The sequence below is a fragment of the Petaurus breviceps genome, unplaced genomic scaffold (assembly GCF_028583685.1).
Source record: "Petaurus breviceps papuanus isolate PSGF00001 unplaced genomic scaffold, PetGlider_PUasm1.0 90760, whole genome shotgun sequence".
Lineage (NCBI taxonomy): Eukaryota > Metazoa > Chordata > Mammalia > Diprotodontia > Petauridae > Petaurus > Petaurus breviceps.
In genome coordinates this window covers 3,007,321-3,022,329 of record NW_027187338.1, presented here as the reverse complement: position 1 = coordinate 3,022,329, position 15,009 = coordinate 3,007,321, and the positions used below count along the sequence as shown (strand labels likewise).

At 38.6% G+C, this 15,009-nt stretch overlaps 1 protein-coding gene across 4 annotated transcripts in view; it reads right to left on the bottom strand.

Moving 5' to 3' along the window:
* Positions 1-335: 335 nt before the first annotated feature.
* AGO4 (argonaute RISC component 4) overlaps positions 336-15,009 on the bottom strand; it is a 48,167-nt gene continuing 33,493 nt past the window's right edge. For all 4 annotated transcript variants that reach the window (XM_069067924.1, XM_069067922.1, XM_069067921.1 and 1 more), the window contains 5 exons: positions 12,997-13,312; positions 12,661-12,795; positions 10,452-10,553; positions 4,876-5,075; positions 336-4,091 (listed from right to left, as the gene is read on the bottom strand). In XM_069067924.1, coding sequence (XP_068924025.1) covers positions 3,983-4,091; positions 4,876-5,075; positions 10,452-10,553; positions 12,661-12,795; positions 12,997-13,312 — 862 coding nt within the window. In that variant the 3' untranslated portion in view covers positions 336-3,982. The remainder of the gene's footprint in view (positions 4,092-4,875; positions 5,076-10,451; positions 10,554-12,660; positions 12,796-12,996; positions 13,313-15,009) is intronic.

Sequence of the window (15,009 nt, the reverse complement as noted above, 5' to 3'; positions counted from 1 at the left end):
CAGGTGTACAACCAGACCTACATGCATGTGAACACACTGCCCTCTGGAGGCAGCACCTCAGGCATTGAAAAAAGTAGCTCTCCCTTGAGGACTTGCATTTGTACCAAGGAGTCTGGCAAATCTTCCAAATCTCTACATAAGAAATATTACTGTGGCTCATTCTTGGATTTTCAAATAGGCATTTCTGAACATTCATTAGTAGTTCTCAAGTTTCCCACCCCTATTTTTTTCCAAATAAATCATCAATTAAAGGAAATAATTTTTTAAAAAGCAACCATATTTGTTGCCATCTCTATATACTCCTTTTTATTGGACAACTAACAAGAAAAAAAGCATTTGGCAGAAGAATGCCAATTTATTATTTTTTTTGGACACAAACACAAAATATCCCTGCAAGCCAAAAAAAAAAATTACATTGCAAAACTGAAACAATCAACATTCTATCGAAACACCAGGCTTATGACACCCCCTCCCCTCCCTTAATAGTTCAGAAAGTACCTCATATTGCTAGACATACATCCAAATCCAAATTTAATAAAATACCATTTGAAACATTACAAGTCTAACAATATAGAAACAAAAGTACATCATCAGTCAAAAGAACAGATGCAAACATTTTACAATGAAGTTTCAGCCATTAGACATAGAAAGATCATGAAAATGTCAATAGCAAGGGATAAGAAAATCTTTAAGTGATAACAAGATCTCTCCTTAAATTTTACAAGGAAAAAACCTTGTAGTTGAAACAGTATTGATACAATGCCCTTGGACTCTACTTTCTTAAAATGAAAGTAGAGTTACTGCCTTGCTATTGAGCAAGTAAATTCTAGAGAACATTCACAAAGATTGCTGGGGGAAAAGCAGAGAGGATAACTTGCCAAACAGCTTCTGAACAAGGACATCTTTCCCAGAGGAAGGGAAGGAGAAGGCTGTTGTGCTAGGTAGACCAGCCTGACCTTTGTGCCTAGAATGTGATCAGAGGATACAAATTGTGCAAAACGTGTTTGCCTGTAAATCATAACCTTTGGGAGCAGCTACAGGCACAATATTATCATGTAGTACTTACAGTAAGAATAAATATGTTTTGCCTGCCCAGACACCTGGCTGGGGCAAGCCAGCCAGTCCATTTTATAGATTGTTCAGAATTCAGCTCTTAACCAAAAAGAAATCCTAATTGGTTTCACAGTGGGGTCACCACTGCTCTTCGTAAATGTTCTTGTGCCTCATCCCCGAATTAAATTTGCTACATTTCAGTCTTTCACACATCACATAACAGTGCCTAATAGGCTTTATTTAAAAACAGAAAGACCCCAAACATCCTATACACTACTGCTACAGAATGCACACCTCCCATTGATTGACACATGCATAATGACTCAGTTCATTCCAAGGGGTTATATAGTCAAAACTGTCAAACTGCAAATTAACTCTACTTTCAGACCTGCTTATGCTAGTATTGCTGCAATTCTGATTTCGCAGTGATTACATCTTAAAGATATACCCCATGGCAATGTTTTCCCCCCAATAATTGTAGTTATTAATACACTCGCATTTTACTTTCCTCCAAAAGTGACAGCATTGCACTGTTATAATAGGAATTGTTCCTATAAAATTAAGCCCCACCCCCCCATCCCCCCACACTGGTTAAAGAAACCATTCAGTGCAGGTGCACCTGAGCAAGCTGAGGTCCTTCCTAGAATCAATCCAATCTGAGGTCACAGCTTCACTGTACTCCATGCATGCCCCACAACGAGCACATGTTGTCAGAGAAAAAAGCAGGACCTTCTCGCCTGATAACCATCCTCAAATGACCTCACCTGGCCAGAGAGACACCCAGCAGGCAGATCCCTCTGGTCCTCATCCAAAGGGCCCATCTTCTCTTCTAGGTGCCTTGTGTCTCTTTCTCTGAGGCTGGAGGACAGAGTTGCTGATGGGTTTATTCTTTGTGCTCTCCCTGAACAAAAGTGAATAAAAGCAGCCATCTTGCTGAAGCAGCAACCAGCCTCTCACCGACATATGTCCTGATTTTTATTATCCAATTGAGGTATTTTTTTTAAAAAGGAAAAGCTTAGAAAAGAAAAAAAAAAGAAATCTGTGCACTGTGCCTCAGGGGCAGAGCTCACTCTTCAGTCCCAAATGTTGACAGAGTAAAACAAAGTATCAAGTCTTAGCATTCAATATAGGTTATAAAACTTCCTGTCGAGTAGCTTCAGCACACCCAGTGGTGCTGCTGAAAAGAGACTGTAGACAGAAATGTAAACTTGGGTGTATTTACAAGCTTGCTTAAAAGACTGGAGAAAAACAGCATCTGATATTGCTGAACTTTTGAAAAGGCTAGTTTAGTATACATGGTTCAGAACTGCTATTGAGCTAAGAGCAGCTACCCCTGTGGGGAGCCACTGAGATTCTGAGGAAAAGGGTCCATCCACCATCTGGTGGACACAGGACCAGGCGAGTTTACAGTGTGACTGATTCTTGCTTGATCTCAATTCCCTTTTGTTTTAACATGAGAGGAAGTCACCCTCTAAGTCAGTGGAATATAAAAAGTGGAATATAAAGGTAAAGGAAATATCAAGCCTCTTATAACACATTTTAGCCAAAAAATCAATTGCAGTGGGAGAAAAAAGTGAAAAGAGAATAATCTAGCCTGGCATATAGTAGTTATAACACACAACTTTATAAAACATGCACTGTATGTAACTGTGGGAGCATCCTAAATTGCAAAGGAAAAGAAGTTCAAAATGCTGGTACAAGTACACATCTCTAGGTTGCTAGCACCACACAACATACTGACTGTACAAATTGGCAAAAGCCTTTCCTAAGGGAAACAATCACATTCAAGATTATTTTAAGAAAATAAGACGGAAAGGACACCAATAGTGAATACAAAAAGGTAAAAATAACCTTTAAAAAGGCATGAAAATGTGTCTTTTCTTACTGGTTTCAGAAATTTCCAGATTGTGAAGTCATAAGAAATATTAGATAAATTTATGCACAACCCTTGGCCAGAAAACTATATTTTGGGGGTAGTAGTGGTGGCAGGAAGGGGAGCCTTTAAAAAAAAGCTTATTGCCAAAGTTAACCATCTACAAGAAAAGTTTAAAAATCATTTACATTTATCAAACCACACAGCAGCATAAAATGGGCACTTTGTAAAACTTGGAAAAATACCTAAAAGCTAATTTTTTCTTTTTCTATTTTTTTTTAAGAAGGGGAAAACATGAGTACTTTTACTATCCCATGGCAGTGTTATCTGTAATCATCCCAGGCATCTCTCTCTGGTTCTATGACACATTCAAAGAAGGTTTACCCAATAAGACCTGCCTGGTGAGTCTGCAGTCACAAATAGTGCAATCACTCTGCTGCTCGTGCCTGCACCAGCACACTTTTGCAGAGATCAAAAAGATAAAACTAGTAAAAATGACAAGCTGTAATACCTTCCAAAATTAATGCTCCATAAAGGCATTTACAGTAGTAAAGTAAAAAAATCTCTGTTAAAAAGTCTATGGCCCCACACAATAGACAGCTACACTGAAGTAAAATGATGGGTGGTTTTTCCCTCTCAGTCATGCACCTCTGCTTGATGAAGACAAGCAAAAAGAATTTCATCTCATTAAACTGGAGGATTGTGATCACCACCACTAGCAAAATATGCAATAGAAACCTCTTATGTCAAGTTCTTTAAAAATTTCAGGATGATCAGTCTTATTTATGCTTTGAGGTAAAAATTCAGTCCAATGCATCAGAAAAAAGTCTACAAATTTCTATTACTAAAAAACCCCCAAACAACAAAACAACAACAAAAAAAAATGGCTCAATTCTGTTGGTGAATCAGACACTGTGACTGTTCAGAACTGCTGGTAGAAGACTGAAGTCAACTCGGCCCTATCTAATAGAAGCAGTAGGTTTTCAAAACATATCAAGACCACATGGTAAGTAGACCACAAGGTGTGCCAAACCCGCTCAGTCTTCACAAAGGCTCTCAGGCAAAATACATTGTGTGCTGGGTATCGTGGTGGATCTGCACAGCCTTGGCCAGGGCCTGGGGATCCCGACCATTGCTCTGTCCTGACACATGACTTCCCTCGGCACTGTGAAGAAAAAAAAACAAGGAAGAACCAGGTGCAACCAATACATGCTATGAAGTGGCAGGGGAATTCAAGTTCCCCAGGCATGGGGCCCTACAACAAGAAGTCAGTGCTAATGCATGTAGACTTTTAGAGCAGAAGGTACACTGCTATTTTGTAGTGGGCATCTGATTGAAGGCAAGGCTCGGAAAAGGGCTCCTTCAGAGAAGGAAGGAAAGGCTGAACGTGCTCTGCTCCTCATGGAGTAACTCAACAACCAGTCCTGATGTTCTGCTTGCTTCAGATGAGTGCTTTTGGGCACGATGTTTTTGGCACAACTCCTCACACACACTGGCACACATTTACAGAACTAAAGCCACATGCACAGATTAGGGGCTCAAGATTGCTTAGAGTCAAGTCTAAGGAGCATTTTTTATGCTTCCTAATATGGACAAAACTGGCTATACCTTGGGAGACTGAATAAAATGCTGCTGAAAAGCCAGACTGCCTTTCTTACTTTATAAATGTCCTCTGAACAGTCTGCTGCTACTGTTTTTCACTTCTCCTAGGATAGGTTTATATTTGCTGCTTCACAGGCTGTACAAGTATAAACTAGTAGTCTGGTTTCAGGAATTGATTTCTCATGGTGTAAAGGATAATTCTCAATGAGGCCATGCCATTTTATGTGGTATTTGGGATCAAGAATTTAGAAGAATGTTTTAATACAAAAAGGCTAGAACAATTAAATTTGAAAAATATGTGCTTCCTCAAAAACAAGAAGATAATTTATTGCCTTAAAGATTCTTACCTGTCATGATCCTTATCCACGAGATGGTATCTTGCCCTAAATGCTACTAATCGGGCATAGTAGGCTGGGGCCGGAATGGAGACTGAGCGAGTACATCTTACATAGGTATGACAGAGCTGGTAAGTTAGAAGCTGGAGCTCATCTGCAGTAAAGCAGTTGTCATCCCACAATACCTGATAATGGGATGGTCGGCTGGTTCCCTGGAAAGAGAGAGAGAGAGAGTGTTTTAAGAAGAACTTGGAACTGAAACTAGCTGTGCTGTCACTGGAGAGTTAAGAGCTACTTAAATTTCTCCTTACACTTAGAAACAATATTCTAATATTCCAAAGCTCAGATGATGATAGTTCTAGGACAGTGATTCCCAAAATAATCAACAGGGGGTATTGTGTCACCGCTCAATAAGAAGAGACTATGTTTTCATTTTGATCTTTATTTAATTCCAACAAAATATGCAATGTGACAGCACAGTAAACATACCTCCCACAAATGGAATAAATAGGTTGTGTGTGTGTTCATGTATATTTTTCAAACATAAGTGGTGCTGTCAGAATTTCAGAGTTGGGAAGGACCTCAGAGTTCATTAAGTCCACCGGGTAATTCAACAACTGGTTATTTATCTGAAGACCTTCAGTGAAGAGAGACTCCCTATCACTCAAGGCAATTCATCTCACTTTTCAATAGCTGTGTTAGGATGTTTTTCTTTACATAAAACCTAAGTCTGCCTTTGGGCAGCTACCACTGACCCCAGAGGCTAAGCAAATTAAGACCAATTCCTTTTCCACAGGACTTCCCTTTAAATACTTGAATATAGCTATCATATCCTCCCAACAAGCCTTCTCCTGGCCTTTTCCTACCCTGGTCATCACCCTCTGGACTCACTCTAGCTTGTCAACGTTCTTCCAAAAATGTGGTGCCCAGCATTTAACAAATACTCCAGTGCTATCTGACAAGCACCTGACCTGCTACAGCAGAAGATACGACATCTGTACAATCTTTAATACTCACTGCAACCTAAGATCATATTAGCTCTTTTGGCTATCAACTGAGTCCTACATAATTTGCAGTCCACTAAAATCCTCAGTTCTTTTCCAAACTGCTAGTAAACTATGCCTCCCCTATCTTATGCATTTGATTTTCTGAACCCAAGTGAATGGCTTTACATTAATCACAATTAAATTTCACCTTATTAGATATAGCCAAATGTTCTAGTTTGTTGAGATCCTTTGATCTTTTTGAATCCTGTCATTCAGTCGCTTAGCTATTATTCTACCTTCATATCATCTGTGAACTTGATAAGTGTTGTTATCTATGCCTTTATCCATATCACCAATAAAAATGTCAAAGAGCAAAGGGTCAAGGACAGATTCTCTAGATAGCATTCCAAGCTGATAGTGAGTTCCAAATCTACCCAACTGTACTACTGTCTAATTCATATTTCTCTATTTTTTTTAAAGAAGAATAACATGGAAACTTTTGTCAAATGATTTGTTAAAATCCCAACAAACTGTATCTGTATCATTTTGATGATATACTAGTTTGTCAACATTCCTATAAGAAGCTAGAAAACTGGCATGATAAGACCTATTCTTTTTACTTTTTGGAGGAGGGAAGGCAGGGCAATTGGTGTTAAGTGACTTGCCCAAGGTCACATGGCTAGTAAGTGTTAAGTGTCTGAGGTCGCATTTGAACTCAGGTCCTCCTGACTCGATGGCCAGTGCTCAGTTCACTGTGCCACCTAGCTGCCCCTGACCAATTCTTTTTAAAAAAGTTGCATTTAGTTTTTATATCATAATCTTTTCTACAAGTATCCTGAACCCCAGTAAAATTTAATTCTCCCCTGTTGTAAAGAAAAACAAAATAATCCATGCAATATTTTAACTGTATCTGACATTACATACAACATTATGTTTTGATAGTTCTGTACCTATCTGCTGAAAGGATGAAGGTATATTTTATTATCTCTCTACTAGAACTAATTCAATAACAAATTCAGGAAACAATAAACATTTAAATGACTACTAGGTGTTAGGTTAGCTCTGAATATAAAAAGAGACAAAAGACAGTCCCTGCCCTCAAGGAACTTACAATCAAATGTGACTATTCTATGCTTTTCGGGTGTTCAGAGTTTAGTTTCCTTTTAGTGATCTTTTAATTGATATTGCTGTAGTCACTGTGTACACTATTCTTTAGGCTCTGTTTATTTCAGTCTGTATCGATTCATACCAGATTTCCCATGTTCCTCTGAATTTGTCATGTTCATTATTTCTAAATGCATAGTATTTTATCTCACAGGCTGTGCAGATGATTCCCCCCAAAAAGGCACCCACTTAGTTTCTGATTCTCTGATTACTACATGTGCTGCTATAAATATTCTTACACATATCAGTCATTTGTTTCTGTCCCTGATTCCCTTGGCATATATGCCCAGTAGTGAATGCCCTAGCAGGGCTAAAGAATAAAAAAAATTAGTCACATCTTTTGCATAATTCACACCGATATTCTTAATGGTTACAACAATTCACAGCTCCACCAATGGTAAAGTTAAGTCTACTTGTTTTCTCAGTCTTTCTAGCCTTTTAATTTTTCTCAGTCTTTGCCAACTTGGGAAATAAAATCTCAGAGCTGTTTCAATATGTATTTCTCTACTGATCTGCAGCATGTTTTCATATGGTCAAATGTAGTTTGCACTTCTGAAAACCATTCACATTCCATGACCACTCATCTACTGAGGAAAGAGGCTTTTGGTCTGATGTGTCTGTGTTGATTTCTTAACATATTTTAGCCATCACATTAGTCAGTGCCATATGATACAAATATTTTCCTTACTTTAACAGTTTCTCTTCTTATCCTATCTTTATTGATTAATTGTATGGAAGTTTTAAAATTTTACATAATCAAAACCATCTATTTTGTGTTTTATGATCGCCTTTGGCAGAGTAGATAAGGAGCCAGGAAGGCCTGGGTTCAGGCTCCACTTCTGACCCACACTGGCTGTGTTCTCCTTCTGCCTAATTACTATCTCCTATAATAATCACCTGTACACTTTAAAACTTTTTTGTTTAAATTAAAAAAAAAATTTTTTTTTTTTACTTTTCGTAGGGGGGAAGCTACATAGGGCAATTAGGGTTAAGTGACTTGCCCAAGGTCACATGGCTAGTTTTTGTAAGTGTCTGAGGCTGGATTTGAACTCAGGTCCTCCTGACTCCAGGACTGGTGCTCTATTCACTGCGCCACCTAGCTGCCTCACGCTTTAAAACTTTTTACCTTAAACATAACTGTTTAAGATATCTTCCTTTTTTCTAATTTTATGGTATGACCTTTTATATTCAAGTTGTGTACATATTTGGAACTTATTATGGCATATGGTATAAGCTATAGATCTGAGCCTAGCTCCTGCCAGACTGATTTCCAATTTTCCCAGCAGTTCTTGTTGAACAAGGAACTTTCCATGAGTTTACGTTCATGCTCTTGGGTTTATCATACACTGACCTATCATACTATTTTTGTTCGCTTCTGATTTTTATCTGTTCCAATGCTCTATTTTATTTTTAACCAGTACCAAACAGTTTTGATGTTTTTTTAAACCAAACCTGTGGTTTCATTTCGATGAGTGTCATTTAAACTAGTAAACAAGTTCTACCAGTGCAGATTGGCACTTCCCATTCACCTTATAGAGAGTTGCCTGAGAGACTGAGTTGCTTGCCCAGGATTACAAGGCCAGAATATGCCAGTGGCAAGACTAGAATTGAGGTCTTTCTGATTCCCAAATTTTGATGATCAATCTTTATAATAGAGTTTGAGGTCTTGTACTGGTTTCTTTCATCATCTCCCTGGATAATCTCCAGGCCTTTATTTCTTCTTCCAAGTGAGTTTTATATTTTGACTAGCTCCATATAGTATTCTAGTTGATACTTTGATTGGTATAGAACTAAAATTTCAGATAATTTTGTCATTTTTATTATAGACATAGCCCAGAAAGACCTGGGTTTAAGGTCTCCTCTGATACATCCTGGCCGTATCATTCTGGGCAAACAGTGCCAAGCCTGAGGTAACCCTCTTTAAGACTACAGTCTTCAGAAAGGGTGTGGAGCTGTACTGGTAGAGCAGTTTCCTCACCAGGAAGTTCTCTATGCTAAAGAAATGACAGGTATTATCCCTGTCCCTTACCTCGGTGTGCCTTGGCAGGTTAACTACTCGACATTTTGTGATATGACCAATTCTGGATGAAGCCTCTCCAAACTGAGCTCCAGTCCTGGCATCATAAAATACCTATCGGGTATTTTTAACTGGATGTCCCATACATGTATAAAACTTGAAATGTCTAAAATAAAGACCTCATTATCTTTCCACTCAAGTTTGTGCCCCTTTTAAACTTCCCTATTTCCATTGAGGGCACCACCATCCTTCTAGTCTTCCAGGTTAAAAACCTAGGAATCATCCTAAATTCTTCATTCTCTCTTCTTCTCTATATACATCTAATTGGTAATCAAGTCTTGTCAATTCTACCTCTACATCTCTCCAATATATTCCCTTATCCATATTCAGCTAACTTTCATGCTAATTAGGGGTTCATATTTCCCTGTGAACTCTTACAATAACCTTCTCATTGGTCTTCCTGCCTCTCTTCTCCAATCTACCTTCCACACAGCAACCCAAATGATATTCCTAAAGCACAGATTTTAACTATGTTGATGCCCTACTCAGTCAACAACAGTGGGTCCATTAGGATTTAATTAAAACTCTTCCATGCATCATTTAAAGCCCTTTATACAACCTGGCTCCAATCTGCTTTTCCAGCCTTTTCTAACTGCTCCCCAATCATTCACTCTCTTTCAGCCACACTGGCCTTCTTGCTGCTTCTCACATATGACAGTCTATCTGCCAAGTGAGTTTTGACCAGGTGATTCCCCATGCCAAGAATGCACTCTTGCCTCACCTCCACCTCTAAGACTCCCTAGCTTCCTTTAAAACTCAGTTCAAATGGCACATCTTACATGAGGTCTTTTCTGATTCACCCAGCTGCTAGTGACTCATTATGTATATGTGATCTTCCCTGATCAAAAATAATCTCCTCGAGGAGAAGGGCAATTTCACTTTTGACTCTGTATCCCCAGCTTTTAGCACATGAAAGTTTGTAGACTGACAGAATGATTGATGGCTTCATTTTCTAGATATTAATTACTTATCCTTTCAATAATACTTTCTTGAAATTTGCCAGGAGTTCAAGTCAAGCTCAATAGCTTATATTCTGTAGCCTGTACTTTTTCTTTTATTGAAAAACCAGGCCATTTCCCCTGCCTGTAGCACCTCTCTTAAGATCAAGGGTGATATTTTCGCAATCAAAAACAATTATAAATGAATAAAAATTGAATTCATTTACAAGTGTTATTGAATTTATATTAACTTCTGCCTATGTATTTTCTCGATCAGTGGATAGTAATAGTAAAATGACTTTTATTCCATTTTTGGATATTAAAATGGGATTTCCCTATTTAAAGGCTGGGAATCAGATATATAGATATATCTACACATCTCTATCCTATCAAATCATAAATCTTGGCCCAATTCTAGATTACCTGAATTCCTGCATGACTACAGAGGTAGAAGTCAAATTCAGATGGATGTGTGATAGTGCTGTCCACAGTAGTGCCTGCTGGTACATTACCACTTTTCCCCACCTATTTAGAAAAGACAACATGTAGGCATACAAAAAGATATAATGAGCCATATAAAGCAGAATTCTTTCTTCCTTTGTAAACAATATTTGACAAGTAAACTACTCAAATGAGGTGTTGCAGGTAGCTTGCCTATAAATTTCTTCTAGCCCAACCATTTAATTCTCAACCATCTTCCAATAGCAGTCCAGACAAGGGTTTCCTGAAAGGGTCTAAATAAGGGACTACTCTCCCTATAGCCCCTAGCTTTTGATCATAGTCATTTGTAGTACAGGTTGCAATATCTGTGTGAAAGAGGAAAAAAATTGGACTGGGTTCTAAAATGAGAAGTTTCCCTCCTAAGTCAATTTTATTGCTTACTTGGAAAACATAAAACCACTTTCCAGTAAAAATATTAAGTTAGAAATACTTTAGTAAGTTAATCACAGGAAAAGTGATAGGGCCACATGTATGTCATCCCAAGATGGATAAGGTTACTTTACTTGATATTATGATAAACAAAGCCTTGGAGAGCAAATTAAGGGACCTGAAGTCCAGGTCTCAGCTCCACCATTTGCCATGTGGCTTTGCAAACTTACTCAATCACTCTGGGTTTTTGCTTCCTCATCTGTAAAATGATCTCTTAGGTCTTTATACAAGTGAAAAGCCTAATAAGCACAAATACAGGGAGACAGAGTGAGGGATAAACAATCAACAAAAGAAACCAAATTCTATTTTTATTATATTATATAGATTTCAACTACATTTGAAAAAGCCAATTTAGAACGCTTAGCATAATATGCAGGAATTATTTAAATTGGACCCTGATAATTAGCTATGACTGTATTTTTTTCTTCTGCAAACTCATACATCTGCAATAGCAATGCTGAATTGAGAGTAAAAATCTAATTTCCAATGGACTCTTGTAGAGATATGGACACTTTTCTGGGGTCACAGGAGTTGAAATGTAAATGAATTATAGTGTTACTGTGATTATTTCACATTAATATTGTCTGAGGTGTGAGGGAAGCCCAGAAATAAGGAAGGCCTGATCCCAGAAGCTTGGTGAAGAAAATGCTGAATTCCACCAGGACTTGGACAGGCTAATTAACTCAGGTCCTAAAGCCTTATGGACAAATAGATAACAAAGATAAAGAAATCTTAAGAATTGGAATAGCTACTAATAACTGAAAACGATGATATCTGACCTAAACAGAGGAAAAACCTGTTCAAGGAATTTCTACTGATAAAGTTTAAGAGGCAACCATATGGATTTTGCAAGAATTTGCAAGAATAGAAACAGAGGTTTGTGGAAGTAATGCCCAAACAGAAACATGTTGTTTCTTCAATGACTAAAGGAATAAAAAGAATCAGCTCTGCCTTTGAATACAGCTGTGAATAAGCATGAACTAACAAGGAAGGACAGGGACACAGAAGACTGAGCTACAGGAGGAGCCACTCTACCTGTGGCAGGAAAAAGGGGAGGCCTGGAAGAGATAGTCAAGCTGTAAGCCAAGATCAAGCAAGCTGAGGCATGTAAGACTGTACAACTAATAACTTACCTCCACCTGTTTACATTGGATGTGGTGGCAGAGAAGGAGGCCACAGGAGAAAGGAAAGGGTAAAGGCCATGAATCCTAAGAATGAGGCCTCTGACTCGGTCCTCCCTTACTTCCCCCCTCAACCTACCCAAAAGATAGCAGCAGGAAATTATGGAAACAAGGCGTGACGAGAACTTAGAAGCATTCTGTGTGAAGACTTTCTGTTTTGTCACAGTGCTGCCCCCAATGTTTGTGGCTACCTGACATTTTACCAATCAGAAAACCTCTATAAACCAACATCTGTTATTCTCCCAATACAAATCTCCAACTTTGTGACCTGGGCCAATTAAAATGTGAGATAAACTAAGTAAGTGTTCCAAGTTATCTACTTACCTGGTTTGAACATTGAAAAGTTAGATTTAGATGCTCATAAATGCTATGGATTTACATGCACAATACTCTCACATTCCCTCATCTACCCAGGATAGAACAACAAGGAAAATAAAATTTCAAAGGTAACGAGTTAAATGAAACTTTGCTGGACAACACCCCCATTACAATATGCCACAGTTTTTCCTATGATTCCTTACCCTTTCTGTTTTGTCTGCACAGAAGAGTCGAGTGTGATGCCTTTTCTGCACAACAATGTATGTTATACCTGGGCGGTAATCTTCCTCCAAACTAATACATGCCTTCCGAATTGCTATTAATTCCGGCCAAGCTACCTAGAAGTTAGAAAGTTAGTTATGTTTAGATGACAATTCTCGTTTCTTTACTTTAGGTGTGATTTAAATGGGGGTCAAATTTCCCACACTGCTGGGAGTAGGGGGAAGGAAGAAAAAAGATGATAGGCAGGGAAAAGCATCAGAATTCTCTCCCAATATGGGTCACCTTCCAAACTCTAATAGCAAAAACTGAAGGGGTACCTGCTTCATTTGTCCCTCGGAGACCCCTCCCCGGTAATAAATGATGCGAGTGGGCTTGAAGCGTGTAGATTTGTAGAACTGGATCAGAAGTTCTCGAACCATATTGGTCAGGTCCTGGATCACTTCCTGGCTGTAGAGGAGCTCCTGGGAGGTCTCCTGGCGAGATGTCTGCACTCGCACTGTGGCACAGTATCGGCTGGGGTGTCCATCCATGCTACCAACCACTGCAGCAATAGAGGGCTTCTTCCCATCTCCAGCAGGAGGGTGAGTAACATCTGCTCCCAGAAAAATTACAGGCTGCTGGAACACTGAGGGCCTGTTCAAATTTAAAGAGATGTTTCATTCATTCACATTCACATGAAAAATAAAAGATTATACTCAGCAAGTTATTGAAGCAACTGAACTACCATTAATTTATAGATGGCAAGGTGTGGATCACTGCTTCCTAAATTTGATATAGATAGCCTGAAGTACCAGTAAGTACCTAGACAACATAGTCAGTGACTGGAATACAGTATTTCTATAAGAGCAGGGAGACAAAATACACTTTGGGCACATTACTGGTTCTGAAACCAAACTGTCTATTCTATCAGGAAAGATTTCTTAAGCAACTGTTTCTCTACACTTAGAACCAGATTTCTATGACTGATGTCAAAGAGCCAAGATCTGGTGGGAACCTTACAGACAGAGTTTTGAACTGGAGTCAGGAGGTTGTTTATTATTTCTGAACTTTTTCTAAATATTGAGATTTAGGAAGTCATCTATTTTTCCTGTGTTCATTTCTCCATCTTCACGCATATCTAGCAGAGATACCAAAACCTTTTAACTTCAATATTTCTTTCTCTTTTTTGCTTTTCAGAAGGCAATCAGGGTTAAATGACTTGCCCAAAGTCACACGTCTAGTAAGTGTGTCAAGTGTCTGAGGCTGGATTTGAACTCAGGTCCTCCTTGACTCCACGGCTGGTGCTCTATTCACTGCGCCACCTAGCTGCCCCATAAGGCAAACCTCACATAGAGTAAGAATCTAATAAAAGTTTACTGAATTGAAATCAAGAAGAGTAAGAGAGGGTAACTGTTCTCAAAGAACTGATGGTCTAAGGTGAGTGGCATACATATACCTGTGAGTGAACATGTACCAGGAAAATATAAAGAAATTTTAGGTTAAGTTCAAAGGAAAGGATGTTTGAGGATCTTTTGGGGGGAGATAGGATCAAGGAAGGGAATCGAGGAAGTTTATGGATAAGGGACATTTCAGGGCGTATGTGTGTGTGCGGAGGGACAGTGGGGGTGGACAGGAGGTTGGAGGGTATTGCAAGCATGGGGAGGAATGGCACAAGCAAGTCTTAAAAGGAGGAAATCATGAGATGTATTCAGGGAATGACTAGTTGCTGACACTTGCTACAGTACAGAGTACCAAGGAAGTACAAATAAAAAATATGAACTTTTTAAGTTCTTAGACTCTATAGATGGGGTTTGAGGCTACTTGTATGTAATTTCCACATACAGAATTGATGAAGCACTGCAAACTCCTCACTTTATCTGATAGATACTCGTTTTATTTTTAATGGATAAAAACCTGAATATCCTTATCATATAACCAGCTGACATTTATACAATGCTTTAGGTTTACAAAGCATTTTACCTAATTTTCCCTTTTGATCAGAACCACCACTTTATGAAGTTTTACATTGTAAACAAAACTATCCCCAGTTTACAGTTGATGCCATTGAAACCTAGAGGAGTTAAGTGTCTTGTTCAAGGTCATACAGTTAAATAAATGTCAAAAGAAGGATTCTAACTTGAGTCTTTCTTTTAACTTTAATTCTAGCAAACATTCTACTGTATCACATTGCCTTTGTACCATCAATATGTTTAGAAGGATCATTCGTTTAAGATGATGGTTGGCAATTTGGGGAGTTGAAGAGCCTGGAGTGGTATATAATGGTCAACTTCAAATATATGAAGGGCTGTCACATGAAAGAGCAATAATTGGGAGTTGTGCAGATCCAGATT